Source organism: Alosa alosa, chromosome 15 (assembly GCF_017589495.1).
Source record: "Alosa alosa isolate M-15738 ecotype Scorff River chromosome 15, AALO_Geno_1.1, whole genome shotgun sequence".
Taxonomy (NCBI): domain Eukaryota; kingdom Metazoa; phylum Chordata; class Actinopteri; order Clupeiformes; family Clupeidae; genus Alosa; species Alosa alosa.
This window is the reverse complement of record NC_063203.1, coordinates 1129501-1157093: the sequence shown is the minus strand read 5'-3', so window position 1 is coordinate 1157093 and position 27593 is coordinate 1129501. Positions and strand designations below refer to the sequence as shown.

At 39.7% G+C, this 27593-nt stretch overlaps 2 protein-coding genes across 5 annotated transcripts in view; one reads left to right on the top strand and one right to left on the bottom strand.

Moving 5' to 3' along the window:
• Positions 1-13264, bottom strand: part of supt5h (SPT5 homolog, DSIF elongation factor subunit) — a 59934-nt gene extending 46670 nt beyond the window's left edge. For 2 of the 4 annotated variants that reach the window (XM_048264629.1, XM_048264630.1), the window contains exons 1-7: positions 13126-13264; positions 9606-9731; positions 9291-9450; positions 9126-9194; positions 8726-8731; positions 6287-6298; positions 5203-5272 (exon numbers count right to left, since the gene is read on the bottom strand). In XM_048264629.1, the coding sequence (XP_048120586.1) occupies positions 5203-5272; positions 6287-6298; positions 8726-8731; positions 9126-9194; positions 9291-9450; positions 9606-9686 (398 nt within the window). In that variant the 5' untranslated portion in view covers positions 9687-9731; positions 13126-13264. The remainder of the gene's footprint in view (positions 1-5202; positions 5273-6286; positions 6299-8725; positions 8732-9125; positions 9195-9290; positions 9451-9605; positions 9732-13125) is intronic. The other 2 variants (XM_048264631.1, XM_048264632.1) reach the window with 1 other exon arrangement.
• Positions 13265-16734: 3470 nt separating this feature from the next.
• LOC125308921 (zinc finger protein ZFP2) lies at positions 16735-25988 on the top strand. Its single transcript, XM_048265574.1, has 5 exons — positions 16735-17104; positions 19336-19573; positions 23947-24020; positions 24138-24228; positions 24324-25988. Exons 1-5 carry the CDS (start codon positions 16922-16924, stop codon positions 25772-25774), a joined length of 2037 nt encoding a protein of 678 aa, XP_048121531.1. The 5' UTR covers positions 16735-16921; the 3' UTR covers positions 25775-25988.
• The last annotated feature ends 1605 nt before the right edge of the window (positions 25989-27593 follow it).

Sequence of the window (27593 nt, the reverse complement as noted above, 5' to 3'; positions counted from 1 at the left end):
CAATATACCCCTGCACCTAGCTCGTCATTTACTGCTGATGATTTTCTGACTTTTTTCAGTAATAAGATTGACTTAAATTCTGACTGAGCTAAATTCTGTATTTCTTGGATTCATTCTTGGGGAAAATTCTCCCATCTAGTGGTGAGATGGTATATTGGAACAGACTCCTCCTGTTCCTCACGCCCCACCTGTCATGACTCCATTCCCCACTACTGGGGCCCGGCCCACACTTTGAGAACCACTGCGCTACAAGAGGTCATTATCAAATGTCATTATCATAATGAGGTTATTTTAGAAAAATAATTTTAAATAGCATTTAGTGATTTAGTCTGTGAAACAATAGGTCATATACTCCATGAAAGATGAATGTCATTATGGTGTTGTTATTTTGGCTTATATTCAGCGAGCAACTTCATAAACAAGTGTAAAGGTACCAAATTATCAGCGCTAACGTTATTTGACAATACTGTACAAGATATGCAGTTCACAGTGTTTCCTGTACGTTTATTTGTTTAATCCTACGTTAAACTACGTTTAATCCTGCTGACGTATCCTCCCCTGCTGGCTGCCGCTCACATTGCAGTTTAACAATAAGTAGCCTAAAACTAGTCCAGTCCATAGTTATGGCCTGTCCAGCTTCACTTCACATATTATATATTGTATTGATGTAGCCTTTTGACACTGTTAATCACAGGTTACTGCTTGAAAAACTAATCTCTTTTGGTCTAGATAAAGTTTCCTTTAAATGGTTTCAAAACTACCTCTCTAATAGAACACAGTGGGTAGATGTGACAGGATCAACCTCAGAGCCATTGAGATTAAATAATGGTGTTCCACAGGGCTCAATTTTGGGGCCACTGTTGTTTACATTGTATATCAATGACATATGTGCTTCAATAGAAAATTGTAAAGTGCATTTCTATGCAGATGACGCAATCCTTTATGCCTATGCACCATCTGTAGAGCAAGCAGTGTCATTTCTTCAATGTGCATTTGATTGTGTGCAGAAGTCCTTGAAAGATTTTAAACTAAACTTAAAAGAGATCTGCAGCTGCCACGACCACCGAGCTGCGGCTCACATGCGAGCTGCCATGCTAGCATCTACCGGTGCCTGGAGTCTGGATTGAGTGCTGTGTATGAAATGCGCTATATAAATAAACTTGACTTGACAGTTCACTACGTTTTATAACTGGAGATGGGTTTAAAACTCATCACTGTAAATTATACCAAAATGTAGGATGGTCTTCCCTCTATGATAGGAGGGAAAGGCATTGCCTCCTTTTTGTTTATAAGGCATTACTGGGAAAGTTACCTTTTTACCTAACTTCTCTTCTGAACATGAAATCAATCTGCCACAATACACGCTCACAGGGTTTTATATCTCTTCAAACTCGTCAAGTTTAGGGCTGCAGCTATAGATTCTTTTTGTAATCGATTAATCGATCGATAAAGTGCTAGATTAATCGATTACAAAAAGAATCGATAGCTGCAGCCCTAAATTTGAGGAGTTTGAATATGATCGAATATTTTTTTTGCATTTTTAAACAACCAAAAAAAATAATGCATAACGAAAATGACATGGCTGTAAAATGATCAAGCAATTGGCACAGAGGTATTTATTCTAACTCCAACATCAGGCTACAAAACTAAGCCCATTTATTGCAATTTACCCATTTAGTGTTTATAAGTGGCAGTGCCAACAATTAAATAATGTTCAAAATGCTCTCTGTAAAATTGCAGCCTCTTGTGCATGACTTAGCTGGGCGAACAAAGCTGTCCATACCATGTTGTGAAGTGCTCGGAGGGAGAAGAGGGAAAGCAATTTAATGTATTAATATGCACAACAAGTTTCATGCTGTAATCTAGACCTGACATCAAAGTAAATATCTGTTTTATGTAGATTTCTACACCTGCAGCATTTACCATTAGGCTACTAACAAATAATTTTACAATTAGGCTACTAAAAAATAGCCTACCATTAGGCTACTAACAAATAATTTTACTATTAGGCTACTAAAAAATAATTTCTGGGGTGAGCCTATTTGCTATGGTAACCTAGCAACCTGTGTATGTGTGCACGCGTGCGGTGCGTTAGGGAAGATGAGGGTGCATGCATGTGTGTATAAGGGGTTCTTTTTTAGGCATACTGTCTTGCAATTGAACGTGAATAAGTTTGCTACTTAAAAACATCAAAGCTAAACATTATATCACGACATCACTACAAATACAGTATCTGATTAAAATCAGCCAACATCAATGTAGGCTATAGGCTACGTAGATGATAGATAGGCTAGATAGATTGATAGATAGCCTACTTTATTGACGCTTGGTGAAACAGCATGGAGTGGATGTTTTCGGTTCAGATGCTTGTTCTTTTCCTTTTTGAGTATGTAATGATTCCAAAACTTTACTTTAAAACTTTAGACATTATCTGCCATTTATGGACATCTTGACTCCGCCATCGCGCCAGCTAAATTCAGAATGTATCACGATTCACATGCTAGTGGTGTGCTTCCTGAACAACGGTCCGTGTGGAACAATCAGATCCCTGCGCGTATAGTGCGCGTCATAGGAATTTAACGAGGCTTCGAGGCAGGGTTTTTGCTGAGTAATTTTTGTAATCGAGTAACTCGATGAATCGTTTCAGCCCTACTCAAATTAAATCTGAATTTGGTAAATTAGCTTTTACATTTTTTGCATCTAATAAATGGAACAAATTGCAAGAGTTATTGAAATTAGATTTGGTTTGTGTCACTAGACCAATTCAAGGCTATGATTGATGATATGGCTGTTGCACAATGTTCTTGCTTTGACTAATATCTAGACATTTTATATCATTATTATTATTTATACATTCCCCTTCTTTTCTTTTTATTTATCATTATTATTATTTTTTTGTATTTAATATTATTATTATTATTATTATTATTATTTGCCTTTTGTATATTTTTACTGTTCTTGTTTTGTTATTTTGATTATTGTTGTTGCATGTTTTGTAACTCAGGGCATTGCTGTAAAAGAGCTTGATGCTCAGTCAATTTCTCCCTGAATAAAAAGCGGTTGATGATGAAAACGGTTGATGATGAACTTGCCATTAAGTTAGTTAGCAAGTTAGCTACGAACTAGGTTGATGCGGGCCCTTGAAACCAACATACCATAATTTTTTTTTTTTTTAAAATCACCCTCGTTGCCACGATTCAGGTAGTTAATTTAAAGAAAAGTTCCGGGAATCTTTGACCAAAAATTCAGAAGGTTGATGACGGGGAAAAAAACAATCCCTATATGATCGCTACACTAGCTACGCTAGCATAACCATGATTATGGTGTTTGCCATAAACAGCCCTAGATTTGAACGATCATTCAATTACGCCATGGTAAACACAGTTTTATAAACAGTCTATAACCCCTTTAAAAATTACTTCCGAAACTCATTAAGTGGCTACCTCAAGGCAGGGCTCTACACTAACATTTTTTTCCAGGAGCACTTGTGCGCCCAAGTTAAAAAATTTAGGAGCACAGACAAAAATTTGGGCGCACAGTCACTTCTGTACTTAGCTGCAGTGTAATGTTAGATGTGTAAGTTAACAGTTAAACATGCCAGTGCACCAATTGCGAATATTAAGAATGACTGACAACATTTAGGCTACAGGAAACAGGATTTTAAAGATCAGTGCCTACTTTATTTTCAGTCTGTTCTATTTTCCTACATTTTGTTAATGTAAAATAATATAATACATTGCCATATTTGCATTTAGCCTGTATATCAAGTATCCTGCCAAATGTAGGCTAATTTATTTATTTGTGAATCCATCTGTAGCTAATCCAAATATGCCCATGGTGACCTATCTGACTGCATACTGCCTAATACTAGCCTACTACTAAAACAGTCAATTTTCTCTTCCACAAAACCCAACATAGGCTATCAAAGATATATATATTTTTTATCCTTTTTTTTTTTTTTTAAATATCTGCATTGATGGGGGCAGTAGGCAAACGTTAGGCCTACTTTTCGTTTTCACTTCAGCTTGTATTCGGGTGTAAACAAACAAGCATCGCGTGGAAACCTGGAGTTGTCAGTAGCGTTCTACCTTTGAATAAAATGGGAGTATTACGGGGAGGCTACTTTTGTGCCTGTTAAGCTACAGCTATATTTTGCATATTGCAGCCAATAAAGTCAACTGGGCTAAAAGGCATGTTAGGTTACCTTTCCTTCTCTCACTGCATTCTCAGAATCTCATCCTGTTCCTCCTATATCCGATGAATTTGGTGGATAGAAGAACTAATTTTTTCAATCTTTGCATCTTGGCTGGCTAGTCTAACTTTCCGCTTTTTCTGCGCTCTTGGATTTGATAGAAGCGACTACTAGCGAGTCTGGCCAAACTGCTAACGTTGATGGGAGGTGTAGTTTTTATGCTGCATTAAGCGGCGTGATTCTATGGTTTGCACATGTTTCTCGATGTTGCGGTGTATTTTGTAGACAAACATTGACATGGTTAGAAGTCATTCGCACCAGTGCGCCTAAATTTTTTTTTTGCACTCGCATGCCATCATTTTTACTCGCATGTGCGAGTGAAATGGGCGCACTGTAGAGCCCTGCAAGGATTGAAGTCAAACTTCCCAGCTAGTTAACACTTAAAGGGATGGTCCGGTGTGTGCACAACCTAGGGCCTATTTATGGATAATAATGTGTCCAGCAAGGCAATGCACTGCCTTCAGAAGCAGTCTTCGACTTGTCAGTAGGGACCCTCTCCACATTACCACCATTTTGTTTCTAATGCAAACAACGGTATAGCTCAAAACCCCTCCAATTAATGTAATTGTGCTCCCAAATGAAAGTTTGAACGTGATGATCCATAAATAGACCGTCGGTTGTGAGTACACCGGACCGTTGCTTTAACCAATGTTTCGACATTGTAGCTTTCTAGAATAGTGATGTATCTAGGTTCATAAGCAACCTGCTTTTGCTCAACAAATGAAATGTTCTGCAATGCCGGCAGCCAATCTGAATGCATGTACAGGGCATCATTCTGCCAACTCCTTTTTGACAAAGGAATGCGGGGTAATGATTATGTCCTCGTCATGAATATTGGTGGATCTGTGTGAAAAGTGGTTTAGGCTACTAAATACTGTATTTATGTGGATGTAGACCATGCCATCTACTGCCAACTGGCTGCACTGACTGGCTCATTCTAGCTGTCCTACCTCCATAGGTTCTGAAGTCTGCGAGACCCAGAGTGATCCTCATCCAGTACCACATGGTCCAGGTTAGAAGCTGGAGGAATAAAATCAGGCAGAATAAATATTACATCCAAAGCACCAAGACATTGAAGAGAGAGCTCATTTTAAAGACTCCCATTACCTGCACATAAAAATCCTACATGAAACTCCTGTAAATGACAACATATAACATTGCTATATACAATCCAAACGTCCAGGCCTTGACCAATAAAACTTGTCTCTAGGACACCTTTGGGCTTTCTAATCTATGAATCAGCACGTCTGACAGCTACAACCCAATGGAAACTACAGAGGTGAAAAAATACTTGTGGCTTCCTGTTATTCTGCATGTGCACCAAGCACAAAAGGTATAGATTTTAACAAACCCTGCTTGCACTAAATATACCCATGGTCTTTACATAGAAGGGAAAACTCACTGAGCTCTAGCATTAATTAGGCCTTTTGGACAGTGTCCTTGCTTTTATGTTTGCATAGCCTTCTACCTAGCCTATATTTCCACAAAACTAACATGCCAGAAATTCTGGCTGCCCACAGTTAATCACGTGCATTGTGGGTAGCTTATTTTTTTAATGAAAACATAGCCAACTATAGAGTTTACAAATTATATCCTTTAATTTCACGTTTCCATATCATTCTAACCTGATTTCAAATGATTTATTATTCATGAATTAATTAGATTAATTAATTAATTAATCAATCAATCATTTTTAACACCTTTCCGACATTGCCCTTTTCATCTTGCGTACCCCCTAGTGGCAGCTCGTACCACAGTTTGGGAATCCCTGTACTAAACAAAACCGACAAACTAAACAAAATCAGATGCTTAGTTCTCCAAAAGTACCTTGAATGTTAATTTTTACAGACATGCTGTCACCTGCAATTGCAGTTCTAGTCAACCCGGGTAATGTTTGACCAAGTTAGTAAGGGGGCGAGGCTTAGTTACAGGTCAGTTCTCAGAGCATTTAAAATGTTCAATTACCACCCAGATGCTAACTCTGAAATTCCAATGACCATTACAGAGACAGATTTTATATAAGAGAGCACTCACCCTCTGCCTCCTCTGTCCATTGTCCAGGAGAGTTGCAGTTCAGAAAACAAACACACACAATAAAGGGCAGCCACAAGTAGCACAAAACAACCAGGTGGAAGGGGGAAGAAAAGTCAATTAAAGAGCAGTTGTGACCCAATGTAAACATCAAGTGATACAATTATCACAATGTAATCAACACATGACAATCAACAGAAACAATGTTCAGCAAATACAACAACCACTGGATCTCGTCCACTAATGTACACAAACAAGACTGCACACTTGGTGCTGAAAATGGTGCATGCAAAATCATTTCCCATTATCTCTGACATTGCGTTCCCAAAAAACTTGGATGAGTGTATGAAGTACGGAAAGCACAACGGCCAAGAGAGAATGCTGCAGCACTCTAACGTCATGTGGAAATGCCAAAAGATGTGGAGCCCAAGCTATTTATCACAAAATCAAGACCATGAGATACTACTCTTCTTTTATCTTTACCAGTTCATGGCAAATACTGAGTGAAATGGGTCAGTACCATCTCCTCTTTATGAATGAAATAGGAAACACAGGAAGCCAAGTGTGGAGCAGACCTGAACAAGGACTTAACCCTGTCTCACTAAAAGTTGCCAGTTGTTTCTGTGTAAAGATTCTTAACGAATTTAGTCAAAACATAATGAACCTCAATGAATCAAAAGATGCTAACTCAAAGGATTCATTGAGGTTCTAATGAATAATAAGTCACCATAGATGGAATGGAGTCCTTGATTATACAGTAAACTTTTAATCAAATTTGTTCTATTCGTCACAATTTCGTCAAATTCTCCTCACAATTCTTTATCTGTCCATTATGAAAAGAGCAGCCTATTTGATTGGCTGTTCCAGACCTGCCAACCTTGAAGTTCAAGGTTGGAAAAAGAAAAGATATGCCTAGCCAACATTTTGGATAGCAGACCGGTTTTTAATGTCCGATATCTATCCAAATTCTATCCAGTGTTTTCCTGAAAAGGCAAGCTGAATCTTTTACAGTCGCTCAATATAATTTTTGGCAATCTGTTAGAGCTAAATCTATGACCTATGTAAAACACTTGTGTTGATAGGGACTACATTCAATGTCCATTTTGTCCAATTATTACCTGCTGAATGATGTATATTACTGATTGCTTTCAACAAACTTCACTTGCATATAAACTCAGTATCTTTCAGATGGGGGTGTCTTTCTGCTCCTCTCATAGTTAGGCTGCAATGATTGGAGTATCCCAACTAAATGAGTCTATTAGGCCTAAGTAAATTCACAATCGCACCCAGCGCAGATCTTTTTATCTTCGCAAAAGAATTCAAAACTGCCAGCTGGGGAATGTGAATTTGCAAGTGACACTTGTTAAGCTCACCTCAGCAACTCTTTCATTTATCCCACTAGGGGCAGAATAAAAGTAAGCGAGAAACACTGTGGTGTTTTATCTCAAGTTTATAGGCAGAGATACACTTTAGTGTAGCCTGGGGTGTGTGTATTACAGTTCCTTTTTCTGAGCCTACCGTCAGTTATCTCGCTGCAGTAGGTTGCGCATAATGAAACAGAGAAATTACTAAAGCCCGCCCTTAGAGACGACTGATAGGTAGGTCTGCAAAAATAGGACAGAGGCGTTAATCATGTGCTTTGCCTGTTACTTTCTCCAACTATCTCACTCTCACATGAAAACGACTTGCGAGATTGTAATTCATACCTTCTAGGGAGCTTTCTGGAATAGTGGGATGTATGCTCGCATTTGTGTACATTTTAAGTAACAAATCGTACCGGTTTACTTTGACGTTAAAGTGTGTGTACGGTATGCAAAATGCGTACAGGTTGGCAGGTCTGCTATCAACAATCATTTGCCAGGATCGGTTCAATGATTGTGCCTTTAAGGTCATATGTTATTCAAGTAACGAACATTTACAGGAAAATTACCACACTTGGCTCCTGCCCAGCTCTAAGCTTCATTAAAGGAGAATTCAGGGGATTTTTTCACATAGATCTCTGTTTCTCAAGGTCATCAAGTACTGTTGGTACAAAAAAAAAAAAACAATCGGTTCTACCTAGCTCGAGTTGCTGCAGCCAACAACTAGAGCTACAGAGGCAGCTACAGAGCTACACTCTGGGGGCATGTTCATGAGCCCCCATGTTCATGTCCTATGTGAAAAATCATCAGAATTCTCCTCTAAGTCGAAAGTCTCGTCTAACAGACTACTTCATCCATTTCACCAACAGCCAACTGAACAGCCCAATAGTGTTGGCCACACAGTGCTCCCCATCTTCTGTGCAAAAGTATACCAACACATTAGAATGCCACTGCCACATCAGGTTAAACAGTGTGCATATGGATATGGACTTGAACACTATGTGAGAATGAGATTAATTAACTGTTTGATAAGTTAGATAGTGTGCGTAACAAAGAGCAGGAAAAGTCTGGTAGTTTTTACCGTTAACTGAAGGAAGCATGCATGAGAAATAAAAAATTGTGAGCACAGCAGACATTTTACAAAAGACTAGCATTTCAAATACACTCCCTCAGAATTTAATAATGGACTATTATCTATACATAATATTATAGTGCGGACATTTCTAAGAAAACATGAACATGTCTGCACAATCCTAAAATGTGGTAACAACTCAATTTAATATTTTGCTTAAACCAGTTACCATCTTAATACGTTGCTTTCAGTCTATCAACTACTGTTACAGTAAGTATCTCAGAAAGCCACCACATTATACACTTCCAATTTATGGACGAAAGGTTCTCTGGATTGAAATGGATGGATGGACAGAGAACCCACTAGAACTAAATTATTAAAAACATTAAACTGAATATATAGTTCATACCTTTCTCCAAAATGTCTTCCGCTCCTTCCTCCCAGGGGTCCTCTTCGTCTTCGTACTCATCATCCACATCTGAAACCATTTGTTAAATATGTCAATGGGTTGGAGATGAGTGACCGCGAGATGGTATGCATTAGGTATTACAATAGCCTGAGTCAATGTCCATACCAGCTTCATCCAAGATGAAGCCACCATGACGTGGTTTTTTCCTGGGTCGGTCATCATCTTCTTCTTCCTCTTCTTCATCATAATCCTCCTCCTCATCCAGGTCCTCCCCTTCCTCTTCTCCTTTATCACTGCCAGCTACACTTCCTGCCCCCTCATCTTCCTAATAAGAGCACAGTATAGACAAGCTGCTCAAAGAGAAATGTTATTTCCTACTACAATAAAAACCTCAAATAGCCTAATTATTAAATTCAGAATGAAAAGTTTACAACATGCATGTTAACAAAAAGTAACAAATCAAGCCAAAACTAACATTACCTCATTTTCCTCTACCTCCTCTGCTTCACTGCTATGTCCACTGTGGTTGTCAGAGAAATCACTGTCGTCGCTATCAGACATTTTCAAATCACACAGCTTTGGGGACGACGACGGGTGGACTGTTTCCTGTAATAACCAAAGAAGAGGTTCATGTACATGCAGTAGGCATTACAAATAGACAGTTGTTAAGAGTAAGACTTGCAACTATTCATTATCGTTGCCTGTCACTTAGCCTGTTTGACCTCCATGCTGTTTTTTAGAGATGTAACAGTTGACACTCGTGCTACAGATGTTGACCTGTGCTACAAAACCATCTCCCTCTACAAAAAACAAGTAATAAGCAAAACATGTAATGTAATCTACAGCCCTGATGTCATCAACTAAATCTATAGAACGTCTACACTTTTAGATGAAAAACAGAGAAAACTTGTACTTGCATTAATGAAGTAATCAGGCTATTGATGAATGGCACATGGTTAAGCCTAAAGTCGCGTATGCCGATTGTTTATGCAACCGGACAAAAACCACGAAATACGAACATTATGATACACATTTCATAATCAACATGGGACTGCCAACTTGGTATCCGTGTCTGTTGTTATCACCAGGGGTGTAGTGGTAAAAAAAAGAGGTGGGTAAACTATCAATTCTGTGATCAGGCGGACCACGACGTTGTCACTGGTAAGGCAGACCACGATATACCGGTGTATCCTGACCACATTGCTATAGGCTACCATTTGATGGCATCAGGCCTATCTGGTTAACTCCAGAATGAATAAATATGGTTGAAGTCTATGAAGTTTATTAAATCACAATAAAGAGAGAACTGAAATGTCAGGATGTAGTCAGTAGACTATATCAGAATGGTCTAAAACCCATATAAAGTAAGAAATATGAAATCTTCCAGACAAACTACCTATAATGAAATATAAGCATTTATTTAGCATGCATTAAGTGTGTAGGAGTCCAGACTGAATGCTAGCCTACACCTTTTATATTAATTGACCTAAGTCTCTGTGCCAGTAACATTTCGAAAAGGGCAAAGGGGGACTTCACCTCTATGGTAGCCTGTCAGAGAAAACTTTCCCAGTTATTTCTCTTTGTATTTTATTGGTGGGTTAATTATGATAAATTAAACTTTATTTCAGGTTACATAGCAAACGTGGTTTCCCGTGAATAATTTTATAGCCTAACATTAACTAGCTGACAAGATGGTTGTGCTAATAGCCTACTGGCTGAGGCTGACTGTTCTTCACCTGTGTGTCTATAGTAGGCTACTTGCCAAAGACCTAGCTACTGAACTGGCTCTCCTGATTCCCTTCATTATTTTTTCAAACTATAATTTAAAACTATTTAAAACAATAATTTGAATACTTCATTACTAATTTACTATATGCATCTAGGCCTATTACCCATGCAGCACAGCGAATCAAAGTTAATACATTAGGCTACTTCCCATTTTCAATACGTTCAGTTAATCTAAACCAACTAAAGCTTGACTGAAATATTGTAAAATTTACTTATTTTATAAATGTATGGGAAGAGTTAAATCACTGATTAGTTTCGACGGGTTCTCAGAAAAACTGCTAGTTTCATTCCAAGCTGCACGTTATCATGAGCGCATAAGATCAGGTTATTTATTTATTTATTTTTCAATTATGTAGCCAGTCGCCCGCATTCAAAAAACGGAACATGCGATTATTTTTCACAACTTTGCGAAGTACTGTGACTGGGAAAGGCTGGCAAGCAAGCCGCAGATAGATCAGGGGATTCACTTCCCTGTTAGGTAGGCCTAGGCTAGGCCATCACCACGCGCTGGAGAGATGCGTGTAGACATCAAACCATGGAACGAACACAAGTTTACCCGGCTGCTGTTCCCGCTGTTCATTCTCGTGAAGTTTCTACCGTTTTTCAAGCCCTGAATGCTAATTCGTTTTCATGTTCATCTTCCTAATGTAATGTATGAGGCACTGTCGCTATAACTGTATGTCTGTCAATAGCTTGACTCAAGGGGAGACAGGGGAGGGACCTTCACTTGTGGGGCCCTACGCAACTTGCGTAGTGTGCGTATAGAGAGAACCGGCCCTGATCCACCAAGTAAAGGCTGTAGTGGTGTTTCTACATGTTGGCACAAAACGTAATTTCTGTCAGAAAGCAGCCTATAATGCATGGGGTAACGTGAGGTGAGTCAGACAGAAGAGGGGCCTGTCTTAGTAGCCTATTCCTGAATCCTGTCCCTTTCAAACTATGTTAAGATTGTGTGATTAGCCGCCAGCATAATATAATCCAAATCAAAATACAAAATGTTATTAGGCTTTAGGTCCAAACCTATGAGTCTAAGCCTTAGTTTAAATATATATATATATATATATATATATCTTCAGGTGTAAGTAATTAGTCAAAGAGCCATTGTATTCTGTGTAATATAGAGGTTAATAAAGATACTTTAGTTTGTAATTTATTTTAAAATATACATTTTGGAGACAAATGGGGTCATACCACAGGTCTATGTCCAGGGATGGATTACTGAATGGGCCTACTGGGCCCATGAGCTCAGGGGGCCCTGAAGCCCAAGCCTCTGCGTTAAGTTGCTTCTTCTCCACCCTTCTCTTCTCTTTCCACAAAACTCACCAGAAGACATAATTTAAAGGGTCATTTAAAAAAAATCTTCCAGGGAGCACGCCACCAAACCCCCATATCTTAATTGGATTCATCCATGCCTATGTCTGTCAACAGTTCAGAATACCCTAATTGACTAAGTTAACTAATAACTTGTTTGTGATTTGTAATATATTTTTGAATGGCAGGAAATATATTTAAATTCTTTTTGGGGATCCCCCAACCCCCGCCAGAGATTTCCCGCCACAGATTTGGGGATCCCCCCCAATGTTGACATCATGACTACGGCCTTGATGTAGCTAGACTATAATTGTAAAATGGCATAAGCTTAATTTAGAATTGTTTAATAACGGTATGCTATTTAAAGGTGGATAAACGGAGGCGGAAAAACGCAATTTAGAGATGGATAAACGCAATTTAGAGGTGCGTAAACGCTTCCGAAATTCAGGAGGTGCATAAACGGCGTTTACGTGCGTTTAGCCTCCACTACATCCCTGGTTGTCACGTGATTGCAGTCGATGCACTACAACATATCCCAGGTAACAACTCAGTTCCGCACAATGGGGTTTTGTAAATATCAATGCTAACACAAGACAGATACCCTAGCTGTCTGGTTTCCCAACGTTACCAGCTCCTCCACGAATCTCGTTCATTCTACTGATGAATCGTTATAATGTCATATCGTATAAATGCAAGCAAGTGAGCTAACAAATCAATAACCTCGCAAACATTAGGCCAAATATTAGGCTAGGAACGGATATAGTTAGCTAATGTTAAGTTAGCTAACAGCAACTTGTCTATCGTAAACTGTTTGGATTTGCCACAGATAAGGTACCTAGGTAACCTTAAAGTATATGTTAAAGTCATATTAACAACTTAAAATTGTTGTATAGGGTCTTACCTCTTAAGCTAGACAGCACTTCGTTAGTAATAAAATAAGTCAATGTCGATTCTACAGCTTATCGTAATCGCACACCATTCACTCGAGAGCTGCAAACGTTTTTCTTCTTCTTTAGTTTATTATTGGCAGATTGGATCGTTCAATGATTGCATACCGCCACCTATTGTACAGGAGTGTGTAGAGTGCAGAGAATGGCACTGTCTGGTTACTTCCGATTTCTGGACTGGTTGCAGTTCCTCCTCAGATTCCACTTGAGGGCGCTCGCAGGCGAGCGCAGAATGCATGGAGGTCTCTAGTCCAGTCATTTTAAGCCAAAATAGGGGTCAACGTTGAACAAATTGCAACAGAAGAAAACTTAACTGATTTTGTATACTCAATATGTCCTGAGTAAGGAAAAAAATGCCCCGAAGAATCCCAATAAAGGGAAAGTTTAGAAAAAGACCTAAGTATTTTTCTCACGCAAATAGGGGAAAAAAAGGAACCTTCACACGTCACCATGAAAATTACTTACATCAAGACAAACAAAAAATGTATTATAAGTTTTTTGAAATTGTTTGTTAACATGGGCAAACAGGACATAATTATGTATAGCTATGTAAGAAATCAAAAGGGCATAAGTACTCGTTCATTCAACTTTAGATCTAAAATCTATGTTGAACTTGCATAAACTACAATAAAATCTACAATTCTTCCACCACAAGCAGGTGAAAGAGATAAATTTAGCCGTCTAGCTCCATAGACCCCCATTCAACCTGCGCTCGCCCGCGATCACCCCCAGTGGAATTCTAATGGAACTGCAACCAATTTCGATACAATGGGGCTTAATAGGAAGTGCCAAGGCGGGCTCTGGTAACCTGACATTCGTTGAGCTCAGCCCACCTTCAGCACGTCTTCCCACGCTGACCAGCAGCTGAGAGGAGTGTGGCCACAGCGAAGCACATCCTGCACCAACCAGATCCCCACCTAGCCCTTATGAGTTACAGGGCAACCCTAATCACTGCGACAGGTCTGAGCCCGGCTCAACTCGCGACAGGCCGGCAGATCAGGACAACTGTCCCCATCCTGCCTAATCAACTGTTCCACCCTGTTGATCAGGACACTTTGAGACGGAAAGACCAACAAGCCAAGAATGCTTATCGCTTCTTCTACGACAGACATCACTCAGCACGACCTCTGCCTGCATTACAGCCAGGCCAGCACGTCAACTTGAAGCTGGACGGTGAGAAAGGCTGGGATACTCCTACAAAGGTCCTGCACCTGAGCCCAGGTCCTACTATGTACAGTCTGAGCAAGGAGTTGTCACCCGCTGGAACCGGAGACACATCCAGGAAGTGCCAGGTCATCAGGACAGGAGACAACACCAGAGACTGGTGACCTGAGTCACAACCTTCCAGGCGACAACCTTCCAATGCCCCTGCCACTCCTTCTCCCTCAGTGCCTCTAAGCCCACAGGCCGTTCCTCCTAAATCATCATCTCAAAGTAGCTCCATACTTCATTGGTAGACTTCCGAGGGCCTTGACATTGAAAACGAGACATTGAGAACTTTGAAAAAGCACTGGTAGTTTCGACGCCATCTTTAATTTAGTCACGATAAGTCGAGCGACGAGTATGAATAAACAGGTATGATAAGGGATCAGATTCCAAAAATAATTCAGTGGAAATGCATGGATTCAATTGCTTCCAGTAGCAACAACTGGAATCCATGCATCTCCACGAATTATTTTTGAATCTGACCCCTTATCATACCTGTTCATTCAGACTCGCCGCCGATTTATCGTCGACTAAATTCAAGATGGCGAACGGTAAAATTCCTTAAGGTACTGTCTGTATAAATCGTCTTGTAAATAAACTACCAGTGCTTTTTCAAAGTTCTCCATGTCTCATTTTAAATGCCAAGGCCCTCGGAAGTCTACCAATGAAGTATGGAGCTACTTTGAGCCTCGTAAATGGTATAAAACAGTGATTTATTTGCATGGCTAGGCCGATGCCCGAGGCACCACAACGAAACACTGTTGGTAGCATTGGCTACAGGGGACAAGCTGAGGTGAGCTATGAGACATACGTTCACACTCGGTATCATGTTTCAACACACTTTAGGTCAAAATCACACCGGAATTATCCTTTAAGTAGGAGCTGTCTAGTAAAAGGCCAGGAGCTCTGCACGAGTGTAACCGAGTAGTTAATAAACTGTTAACTGAATTAAGTCTGGGCACCTTTCATGACAAAGACTATTTATATAGGATTAATAAGATCAGTGTTTGATTATGGATGTTTAGTATATGGGTCTGCTTCTGCAACTCAGTTAAATAAGCTGAATCTGATACAGTATCAGGCATTGAGATTATGTAGTGGGGCATGTAAGACCACTCCTGTGGCTGCAATACAGGTAGAGATGGGAGAGATGCCAAGTTAAGAAGAGAGCAGTTGGCCCTAGTTTACTGGGCAAACTTGAAGGGTCATAAAGAGGACCATCCTAGTCAGAAGGTTCTAGTGCCCTGTCAACAAAAAGAGAAAAAAAACAGAGCTCAAGTTTTGGCTGCAGAGAATATTGCAAAAGAAATGGAAGTTAATGTGTGTAAGTCCAACTGTAGCATACTCAAGTGTCCCGCCTTGGATGATTGAAGAGGTCTAATAGATCTAACATTGCTTGAAGAAAGAGAGAATGGGGTTACCATTGATAACTGTACATTTCAAAGGTATGTGGGAGAAAAATATGGACATTATTCAGATATATACAGATGCATCAAGAATAAATAATAGAGTAGGAGTACGTATTAAGGCCAATAGGATTACTGATGAGCTCGCTATACAGCAGAGTTAATTGCAATATGGTTGGCTTTATTATGGGTGGAGGATATGGATCAAAAGGTGTAATGTTATGGTCTGATTCAAGCTCAGCTTTGTTAAGTATTACAAATCTGCACTCTGAATCTAGGCAAGATATTGTTTATGATATAGTGCAATAAATGAATAGTTTGATGTCAGGAGTCAACATTGTGTTGGGTTGGGTCCCAGCCCATGTAGAGGTAATGGGGAATGAAATTGCAGATAAATATGCTAAACAGGCATCAAAGCAAGACAGCATTAATATCCAAGTACAATGTAAGGCAGAAACTAAAGCTTAAACCAAGGGTATATGGCAATATTTATGGGACAATGAACTCACAGGCAGACATCTGAATTCAAAAGAATGTTGGATGGAGCAGGAGTACCAGCAGAAACAAGCAGGAGGAGGATATTGTGTCAAGAATGAGGTATGGACATACAGGACTGTACAGCACATTAGTTCTAATGGGAAAACATGCTGATGGTAACTGTGAATGTGGTAGTCAAGAAACCAGGACATGTTATAGAACATTGTCCTAAGTACAGTCAGAAACGACAAACACTTATAGAACAGCTAGCGGAAGTAAAGATAAATCTAAAGATTTCTGATATATCCTACTGCAAATAAATTCTGGGGAACAATGTTTTAGATGTAGCCTATTTTTTGTTATTTGAAAGCAACAGAGTGATTTCATAGAATTTAGAAATGTAGAGTTCAGACCAAAGATGCTCTGTTCTAGAATCTTTGGTTCAGACCCACACTCCAATTCAGAAGGTGGCGGTAATGCACCTAAAAGCTGTTTGCCAACCGCCAAAAAAGAAGAAGACACTTTTTTGCTTTTATTTTGAAGACTGGCGGCCATATTGAAATTTGCTTATTTGTCGCTAATTACTCTTAGTAACAAATACCTTTGATTTCACGTGGTTTGTTTGACTATAGAGTGTTTATTTTCAAATACATTGTACAGTATGGCAGTTCCAGATGTCTTCCAAACGGAAATTACTGTTGTTATTAAAGAGTTAGTGAATGTGGCCCTGTTAGAAATCGCCAGAGTTGTAACGTCAGGCGGGGATGGTGAAGTAACGATGTCAACAGTAAATGAGAACGGCAATGCCCTGTCACATACAGTGGCGTTAAGGAAGGGTCACATGGTGAGTTCAGTTAACGTTTGCTTTATTAACAAATGTCTTCAAGTTTAAACTTGTTAACGTTAAAACAGTTAATTACAACAAAGATTCTAGAGCGTAGCGCGCTAGAATCTTTGGTTACAACATTCATTTTGTAAGAGGGCACACGTGGCTGTCCGCAGAGTTTTGTCGCGACTAAGACGCGCGAAATAGATAGGCTAGTTTGTCTGGAAAAAAGATCATAGGCAGTAAAAGAAAGGACGGAGCCACTCCGTAACGTAGTAAACCCTGTTTCTTGTTGGGCGCGTATAGCAACCGCCGTCTCGCTGTCCGGAGAAATATTCTTTGGTCACCGCTATTTACCGATTTGCGGCTCCCATTGACTTCCATTGAACACATGTAAACAAAACGTCAATTATGTGCTCAAACTAACAGGTCTGTGGCTCTCCAAAAGAGCCTCTTGGGATGTAACTTTTACAGACAGACTTACAGCAGAATCTACCTATCATTGAAGTTCTAATTAACTCCGGCCGAGGTTGTCGGACTAGCAACAGTAGCACCAAAGATTGTTGAGGCGGAGCAAGATATTTAATCAGGAGCCACTTCCGGGAACCCGGATCGCACAGGGGGGGGGGTCGGGTCGGGTTCAAAATCCCCCTTTATGCAGAGCAGAGACAACGACTGCTCCATTGAAGTGTATGGGCAATAGCTCAGAATTTCACCACATATGCTAAGGTCTTGGTTCTATAGAGTTAGGAATGTGAATTTCGGGCACGTTTTCATGATTCTCAAACCCTTCTGAACATTTCGGATACATTTTTAGCACTTTTGAGGATTCCAGTCTGGAGAAAATCGACCTCATATCAGGTGTGCGCCGGTTATTTATGCCGCCGCTGTTGGCGGTTACAGCGTGCAGCGTCAATACCATCGACCGCCTCTATGCAGACAGGATTCGATCCCCATTTTGCACCCATAGACATGAACTACGACGAAGTATCTTGCTCCGCCTTAACAATCTTTGGTAACACTACGAGTCCATAGACCTCTGAAGTTCGCCTACAAAAAAGCTGCCATCTTTGACATCCGGTATCTGGCGATTTTTTTTTTTTTTTCCTATGGGAAAATAACATGGGGATTTTGAATTATCGCACCTGTTAAACTCTCGCTGAAAAAGTAAAAAATGCAGACGTTTTCCTGAACACACTTTTGTCCTCTGCCTTTGAGTGGATACTGTGATCTCTGGTATGTGAAGGCGGCACACTTTTTTGCTACCCCAGAGCTAACTTGCAATGCAACTTGCCATAGGTAGGTTGCTTCAATTAACAAACGGATCTCCTTATATGGGCAAAGATGACCGTTTTGGTTCTTTTTTGTAGGCGAACTTCAGAGGTCTATTATTGCGGCGCGTAGACGCTTGCAGACGCGCCCTCTCCCCCTTCGCCGCTTGTGGCCGTGTATAGGCTAAAGTGTATGGTGTAACGTTTTATTTAATCTAATTACACAATGCCAGCTAATGTAGGCTACTAAAGTGGAGGTAGCTTAAGACGTAATACTGTTAACATCTTTTATTGAAACACTCACAAATATCACTGACCTGTTCCTCCAAAGCACCTTCTGTCTTGGTTCAAGTCGCCAACAAGGTCTTTTTGATAGGGTGCAGTGGCGAACTTGTTCGCCACTATAGCTTATATTTTCATGAAACCAACACGATTATCAGGCGGAACAAATATTTCTGGCAGGCTATTGTTCCGGACCGGGAGACTAGAGCAAAGGAGAACTTGTTTACCGAAGATGTACTTTCATTGGCTAACCGCCTCGCGTTAACCGCTCTCATTTGCATAAAGTTCAGCAGAGCCCAACTTGTTGACTTCCCAAGGTGCATTGCGGAAGTGTAAACCACGCCTTGCCGCTCTCCTCAGGGTCCCTACACATAAAACGAAGCACCAACAACGTAGTTAGCAAACCCAGAGTTTATTACAGAAGACTGTTAAGAATATTAACCAACTGTCCCCCTACCATTTTTTTCAACCAATTATTTACTTCTATTTGTGGACAATACACTGAGCACTGTTCTTTACTTATAAATAAATGGTTTGTCCTCGATGCACACTGGCCAGAGGATGTGCTCTGTGGATGTTGTGGTGAGGCACCACATTACCACAATAAACCTCTTAATTTTAACTACATACTGTACTGAATTGTCTTTGGTTTTTCATGTATACACAACTGATTCATATTTCTGTACTACTTTACAGACACTTATTTCTTCCATACTGGGGATGTTGGGACAAGAGGCTGTACGCAAGCTCAGCAGAGTTTTCACAGAATGCTGTGCAGTTTTGCAAAAGCAGTGTCAGCAAAGTGTACAGGAGAATAAAAACCTAAAGAAGACACTAGGAAACATGGAGAGGAAGCATAGGGAAGTTGATGTGAAGGACACAGCACATCTTAAAGTCCCTCCTGAGACTGAGCACACCAGAACAACAGGATCAGGTACTTTCCCTAAAAACGTTCAAGCTAACTGCACTCCCCTTAGGTTCCAATTTTTCTAAAGCCGTTTTCGGACTAAAAAGTTCTTTGAACTATTGACTGGAGAGTCTACCCCTAGAACTGCACATGGGGGGCATGACCCCCCTCATAATATACAATCAGGACACTTGTGAGTTTATTTACACCAAACGTGAAGTGAATCTGATGAAACATCAGATTTTTTCTGTTGCCAGATGGTGGCACTATGCCAAATCAAACAATGCGTTTGGTGAGATTTTGACACATTACAACATATGCACAATCCCTTCGCAATTAAACATATATTTGACATTAAAACAGCCCTCAGCCCAAATTGCTCTCAGGGTACCCCTGCAGTTGAGAAGCGCAGTTTGTCCACTTGGAATTATAAATATCTCATTAGGGGGCTTGTAAATTTGGAAATTGAGGTGTAAAATGTTGGCATTCTAAATACAAAACTGACATGTGGATAAAGTGTCTTTTATACATCAGAGTGAAATACACCCTAAATGTATTCTACTGTAAATATGCAATATCAAAATCTTGAAAGGAACACCGGAAACTTACTTATGAATTAATATGAAATTAGTGTTGTAAAATTGTTTTTACATGATCAGAATACATCATGAATCACAAATTTAAATGAAACGCTTTGACATTTTATGGTTTAGCCTATTTATTATAGTACAGGGCGTCCTCTTTCTCTTAAGTGTTGCATGTCAAGTATAGAGGGCAAAGCAATAGTGTTAATTTCGTCAGACGAGACGAGAGGAAATATCTTCGTCAACGATCTTTTTTTTAAAGCAAGCTAACTAAGCTTTATGCCACAATGCTACATGCCCAGAAGTTGAAGCTTCTCTCATACATATACAAATTAACATCCCCCAGAATGTCCATACGAAAATGTTCAGCAAGTAATGTCAACTATTTAACTAGTTAGACTGATGATGCAAAGTTTGCTAGCAAGTAAGCTAATATGGAAAGTTCGCTAGCAAGTTAGCTATGGCTAAGATGGAGAGTCTGTTTGGGGAATGTGTTGTGTTTGAAGCATATATGCCATCTAGCTAGGTAATTGGAAACATTAATACTTTTCGTCTACAACAGTGTTTCTCAAACTTTTTCAGTTTCAGGACCACTTAACTAACCCTATCTAAAAAAAAAAAGATTATACCTACTTCAACAGTAGCCTATAAGTAGTCTACACTATAGGCCTACTCACTGAACCACCTTGCTTATTGTCTTTGCACTTTGCTTATTGTGTGGATTCATACTGTATGATTTAAACTGGCATATCTTACATAGACAGTGTTGCAGAACTGTTTTTACATACAAGTTGGTTCAATATTGCAAACAACTCATCTATATTATATTTTACCACGTCTGCTCGCGGACCACTTGGGATAGCTTGCGGACCACCAGTGATTCCCGGACCACACTTTGAGAAACACTGGTCTACGAATGACAGTGGTCCAGTCAAATCTTTTACTGTCTATGGTCAAATCCCAGCCGAGCTATAACTGTAGCTCGACTTACCTGTGCATGTAAACATACTGACTGACAAAAAATCAGAATGAGTAATTATAACAGACGAGTAGCCCTGTGGACACACAATATTGTTGGAAAATTGAGATGTGTGAAACACTATTTGACTCAAATGGTAATCAGAAATAATTTGTTATAAAAAAAAAGACTAAAATGTGTTGACTAAAACTGACTAAGACTAAGATGCCTTTAGTTTTCTTTTGACTAAAACTAGACTAAAATGACGAGACTTTTAGTCGACTAAAACTTGACTAACAAAAATGATATTTGAATGACTAAATATGACAAAGATTAAAAAGGACATTTCGTCAGACTAAGACTAGGACTAAATTAAAAATAGGTGACAAAATGAACACTACAAGGGCATAGGTTACAAATGCTCCACAACAGCTGCTCAATTATGCCCCCAACGTCGCCTTCCAGGCAGCGCTGCCACCGCTGACTTAAAACACCAAGAAACACAACAGCTTAGTGAGATCTTTTGGACATTGATTTGTTAGCCTCGAAAACACCCCTTAGATGTTGTAAAGTCACTGCAATCTACAACCTCCTTGAGCTTATTATACACCTAATGGATATTTAATTTAATTGACTGACACTTGTCTATGGCATTTTCTAACTTCATTAGTTTATAATAATTTTTTGTGGTTATACATTACACATAGTGTTTTTGGGAGCACTTTACTCCATCAGCTTAAACGTCACAAGTAAATCACATTTTTCATCACTAAATAAAAAATGCCATTTATTTCCATCATTTTAGTGATGAAAAATGTGATTTATTTGAAACAAACATGCAATATTTATATAAATCAAGTATAATGTACCTGTAAGAGAGGAAAAAAGAAGGAACTATACAACAATAAAAACTGTTGGTTTTATAGCATGGACATCTGATGACGTAGAAGGCAGTTCATCAGGCTGGCTGATGTGTATGCAAAACTTTTCATTAAACTAAACACAGACGCACAGACACACAGTACGCTTATTGTTATCTATGCTCAGCATTCTCAAAATTATCCGTGATCAATCACTTCTCACTTCTCTTACTCTGACCTGTATGCTCCAAATCTGTGACATGAACTGACCTGACCGGACTTGACCATTGCAATGAGCAAGTAAAAGTAAAGGCAAAGGAAGTGTTTCTTTGTCAAAGAAAGTGGAATGCAATGTGATCCTTGAATTGATGTGTGAAACGCTAGTTTCAGCCGTGGCCTACTGGTTAGCGCTTCGGACTTGTAAACGGAGGGTTGCCGGTTCAAACCCCGACCAGTAGGAACAGCTGAAGTGCCCTTGAGCAAGGCACTGCTCCCCGAGCTCCGCTGTAGCAGGCAGCTCAATACTATACATCCTGATTCCCATGGCTTTTGGGAATTTGGCATTGAACTCAATGAGCATCAAACCAGCTAATAGGCTAACTGAAAAACACACCATGCCAATATCTAGGTATGGTGAAGGGTATGTGATTATGTGGGGCTATATTTTAATTCCAAAGGCCAAGGGAACTTTATCAGGATGCATAGTATCCTGGATCCATGAAATAAGTGGCCTTTAAAAATAAAAAATCCGCCTGCCTCTATGGGAATTTAACATGGGGGTCAAATACTTATTGCCCCTGTAATTTAAGGTGCCCTTAAAGGTTGGATTTTTACTCATTTTTTTCATTAAGATCAATTTCTAACAGATGATTTTATATTTCTCTCTTAGCCAACTTTAGCATGGGTTCAAATACTTATTCTCCCCACTGTATGCACTGCATTTTGGTTGTTATCTTACCGCAAGTGGAACGCTACATACCAGTTTATGTACAATCTACCTCCTGCCTGGTACCTCCAACACTTGAGCCGCGGTCAGTTTAAGTTCCGAAGACAAAGTAGCCTATTGTGTATTAACAACACTCAATAACAATTATAATTGTTAATATTATGTTAATAATAATTAAGTATGCAGACACTCAGATGTGAAATCATCTATCACCATATTTCCTTCCTAACAATTTGACAACAGCTGGCTGGCCAGTTCATGAATATTCAACCAGCTAGCCAGCTTGCTTGCAAGAGTAGGAAACAATTTTGAGTTGCCAGGTTTTATGACAAATGGGTTGAAATTGTATGAAGTGAGTGATTTGTATGTATAGGATGTATTTCATACACAATCTGGCAACTTGGGAAAATAATCACACAAAACTAATGGATCTGTGATATTTATAAGAAAGTTTGATGGTCATGCAAATTATGGGAGCTTTACAGGAGAAATAACAAAACGTGAGGGTGCCAAGAAATGATTTTGAAATTTGAGAGAAACCCAGGATAAAAGGGAGTGTTGGGAGGTATGACCCTGGTATTGCCATATAGACAACTTTTTTAAAATGCTGAGGTCACAGTCCTACAGATCTCACGATGGAAACATTGACAAAACAGCCCTACTCCTTCCCTACATGACAGGACGTCCAAAACAGTTAATGTTTGTCACAGTAAAATGCCCTCAAATTTCCCTCACGGGATCAAAAGAGTGTATATATACTTATACTTAATGCTTTTCTGCATCCAGTCATGATTTCTGTGCCAGCAGCAGTCAGTAGCACACCGGTAATGTTAACATTACTGCAAGGCCAAGGTTGCATTTTCACTTGGTTTTGATTTCTGTGTGGACGATGATAATTCTGGAAACAATATAATGTGGATGCTAAACCATTTAAATATACAAAGGAAAAGTGTTGTTTCCAAAACATTTAGTTTTCGTGTGGATGAGGCCAGTGATGTTCATAAGTGATGTATGTTGAAGGTGAAGGTTTTACGCTTTAATTATGTCCTCAGGGTTGGTGTTTCTCCCCTCTTCTCAGACCATCCCAGAATCTAGTCTGGTGCAGACAAGCACCTCTAAGAAGGAAGTAAGTTCACCAACATGATCTAGTTTTGGCTAGTACACATGTCAGTGTTTAGACACTTCTCAATGTTAAGATGAGATGCTGTTGATTAATGATGGGTAAACTTTGTGTTTCATGTAGTTTCTTGAAAGAAAGATTGGCTCCAATGCAGTGCTCATAAACGAGGATATTGAAGATGAGACGAGTGAAGTGGCCATTATTAACAGAGATGGTAATTGTATTGGACTTTTATGGCTAATTTTTGTTTGCACTTATGCACTTCACTTATGTTTCCTTCATGTTTTTTTTTTCTGTATTTGTCTGCAGAGAGAGAAGAGGTATTTGCTAAGCAACCTGATGCCCAGAACAGGAATGCTGCAGCTTTGTGCAAAACCCCATCCTGCAGTGTAAGTGCCCAGAAGCCAGAAGAGGGTGCAGCTGTACTTACTCTGCTAGAAAAGGACAAATTATCCAAAAGAAAGGCTTTTGTAGTAAATATCAGTCTCACTCCACCAGACCTCTCCCCTCAAAGTAAATCTAATGCAGTTTTGAACCACAGAAAACTTCCTGAAAAACCACATAGCTGTGCCCTGTGTGGCAAAAAGTACTGGCATATGAAAGCTCTTAACAGACACAAATTGCAACATGATCAAAAATACAACTGTGAGACCTGTGGTAGAATGTTCAACAAAGAAGGTTCTCTGCGATCACATGAACTTGTGCATGCCAAAGTGAAGCCTTTCATCTGCACAATATGCGGCCAGGGTTTCACAGTCCAGCAGAGTCTGGTGAGCCACCGGCGAATTCACACAGGGGAGAGACCCTACATGTGTGAGACCTGTGGGAAGGGCTTCTCTCAGTCAGGCCAGCTTAAGATGCATGAGAGAGTTCATTCAGAGGAGAAGGCCTTTAAGTGTGACAAGTGTCAAAAGGCCTTCAGGAACCCAGGCACACTAAAGTTACACCAGGTTGTTCATACAGGTGATAAGCCATACAAGTGCAACATATGTGAACGAAGGTTTGGGCTGGCTGTAAACCTTAAAAGACATCACCTGATTCACACAGGTATGAAACCATATGTTTGTGTGGTGTGTGGCAAAGGCTTCAACCAGAGGAGTATCTTGAAAGGTCACATGCAGGTACATACTGGTGAAAAGCCTTTCATGTGTGACATTTGTGGCAAAACCTTTGTTTATAATTATGCCCTGAAAAATCACATGCTAACACATGATGGAGTCTACAAGCAAAGACTAAAAACAAGTTTAGAACATCCAAGAAACCCTCAAAGGTGTGATGTGTGTGGCAAATGCTATAGTTCTGTAGCCTCCCTGAAACTCCATAAGCAACTCCATACAGGAGAGAAACCATTTACATGTGAAGTGTGTGGCAAAGCCTTTGCTCAGAAAAGTGCATGTACAACTCATCAAAAAGTTCATACAGGAGAGAAGTCTTTCAAATGCGCCTGGTGCCCAAAGGCCTTCAGTCTGGCTAATTCACTGAGAGTGCATGAACGCATTCATACTGGGGAGAAACCATACAAATGTGACTCATGTGGAATGGCTTTCCGTATGTCTGGGAATTTGAAGAGACACAAACGTGTACACACTGGAGAGAAGCCTTTCAGCTGTGCTGTTTGTGGGAAGAGATTTGGCCAGGCTAATAATGTGAAGGCACACATGCAAGTCCATACGGGAGTGAAGCCATATTTTTGCCAGAAATGTGGAAAGAGGTTTGCCTATGTTAGAAATTTTAAAGACCATAAATGTGTTCCATGTTAAATTCCTAGTTGTCTGTTACAGACAGAAATGTGTTTATAGAATTGTACTATTCATGTAAACCACAGAATAATTTATGACAGAATTTAAAAATATTGCTGGCGGCCCTGTTTGACATTTGGGATGGATTTTTTGTTCTCATCAAAAAGCCACACATTAGAATATTTGGTTCTCATGTAGTTTTTAGATAAAATTTTAAATAAAATATGTCATTCTACATGTATCGTCAAGTCCTACCAATTATTACATTTCACTTCAGCCCACATATGAAAAATGTCTAATTGTCCCTGAAGTTGTTGATTTTAAGTGTCAAAAAAAGTTGGGACATCGAAGAAATGTAAATAAAGCAAACAAATTTGATTATTTCATGGAAAATATAGGCTAAGCTCCTTTTGAATTTGATGCCAGCAATTTGTCTCCAAAAGGCTGGAAAACTTTTGTAATGATAATGCAACAAAAGGAGGAACATTTCACAACTAATTAGGTTAACTGCCACCATGATTGGGTACAAAAAGAGCTTCAAAGTTTGCCCTTTTCCACCGACCGAATTGGTTCCATTCCCATTTGCTAATCAACATTAGAACCGTTTAGAGCATTTCCACCAAACAAAACTGGTTCAGAACGGAACACTTTGAATTTCCCCTTTTTCTTGAATTTCCCCTTGGGGATCAATAAAGTATCTATCTATCTACTTTGGTTTGGAGCTAGAACCAAAAAATAGTTGTTGCAAACTGGAGTGGGTGTGTCACTCTACCATTCAGAGAAGAGAAGAGTTTTCTTTCCGTATCAACTGTTGCTATGAGTTAACAAAACTAGGGTCAACTAGCATTACACTGCAGGCTTTAAATGACAAGTTCAGTCAGGAAACTCTGAGTGACACAGTTTATTGTTTGCTTCTAGATTGCATGGGAACTACTGGGGTGAGGCAGTATAGGATACTTGGCCTTCTTGTTGTTTGTTTTGAGACACGAAATTTGCGGAAGTTTTGTTATTATGGATTGCAATTGTGGCATTTCTAGTACCCTTTGGGCTAGAGCCTAAGAAGAACAGTACAGTGCATTTGCACGCACTGACATTAGGGTTGTATTCGGCCGATCATGACCGGCATCACGATGGGAAGCCACCATCGTGATGCCACTGCCAGACACGCACTAATTCTATAGACCCTGCTTTAACATAAAACTTAATGGGGCAATTGCTCTGTCAGTTAACATTGCGCTAGCTGAGCTGTGCTTTAGAACCATACTCCTAAACAGAAGTTTTGGACTTTATCAGGCAGCTGAGCACTAAGTTGAACGTGATTGCTGTGTAATGAGTCACACAGGATCAGCTGGTTCATATAGTTAATCTGCCTGACCAGGCCATAATGATGCATTGCAGGAATGTGAGTAAATCCTGCCAAATATTTTCTTTCTAAATCCCTACACAAACTAATTATGCAATCAATATTATATCTGCCAAAAATTAAAGGTTTTCATAGGTAAAGAATAGGCTATGTTACACGACCAATGCCATACTGTACTGGTTGATTAATAGCCTATGAATCAACTCTAGACAAGTGGGGATATTGCCTATCTGCAACCTGCATGCCTTTTTTTTATGACAGGAAAATAGGCACTTCACCTTCTTTAGCCTAAAGAGCAGGAACAGCGGAGCAGAGATTATAGGAAATCAATTGCATACAGTACAAGCTTTCCAATTGTGTAGAGGGGATAATATTGGTGTATTTCTGGGGTAAAACCGCTCTGATCTTTCCTTACACTTCATCTGTGTCAAGACTAAGCTAATACGGACATTCAAGTGCCCTCTAGTGGCTTTTGAA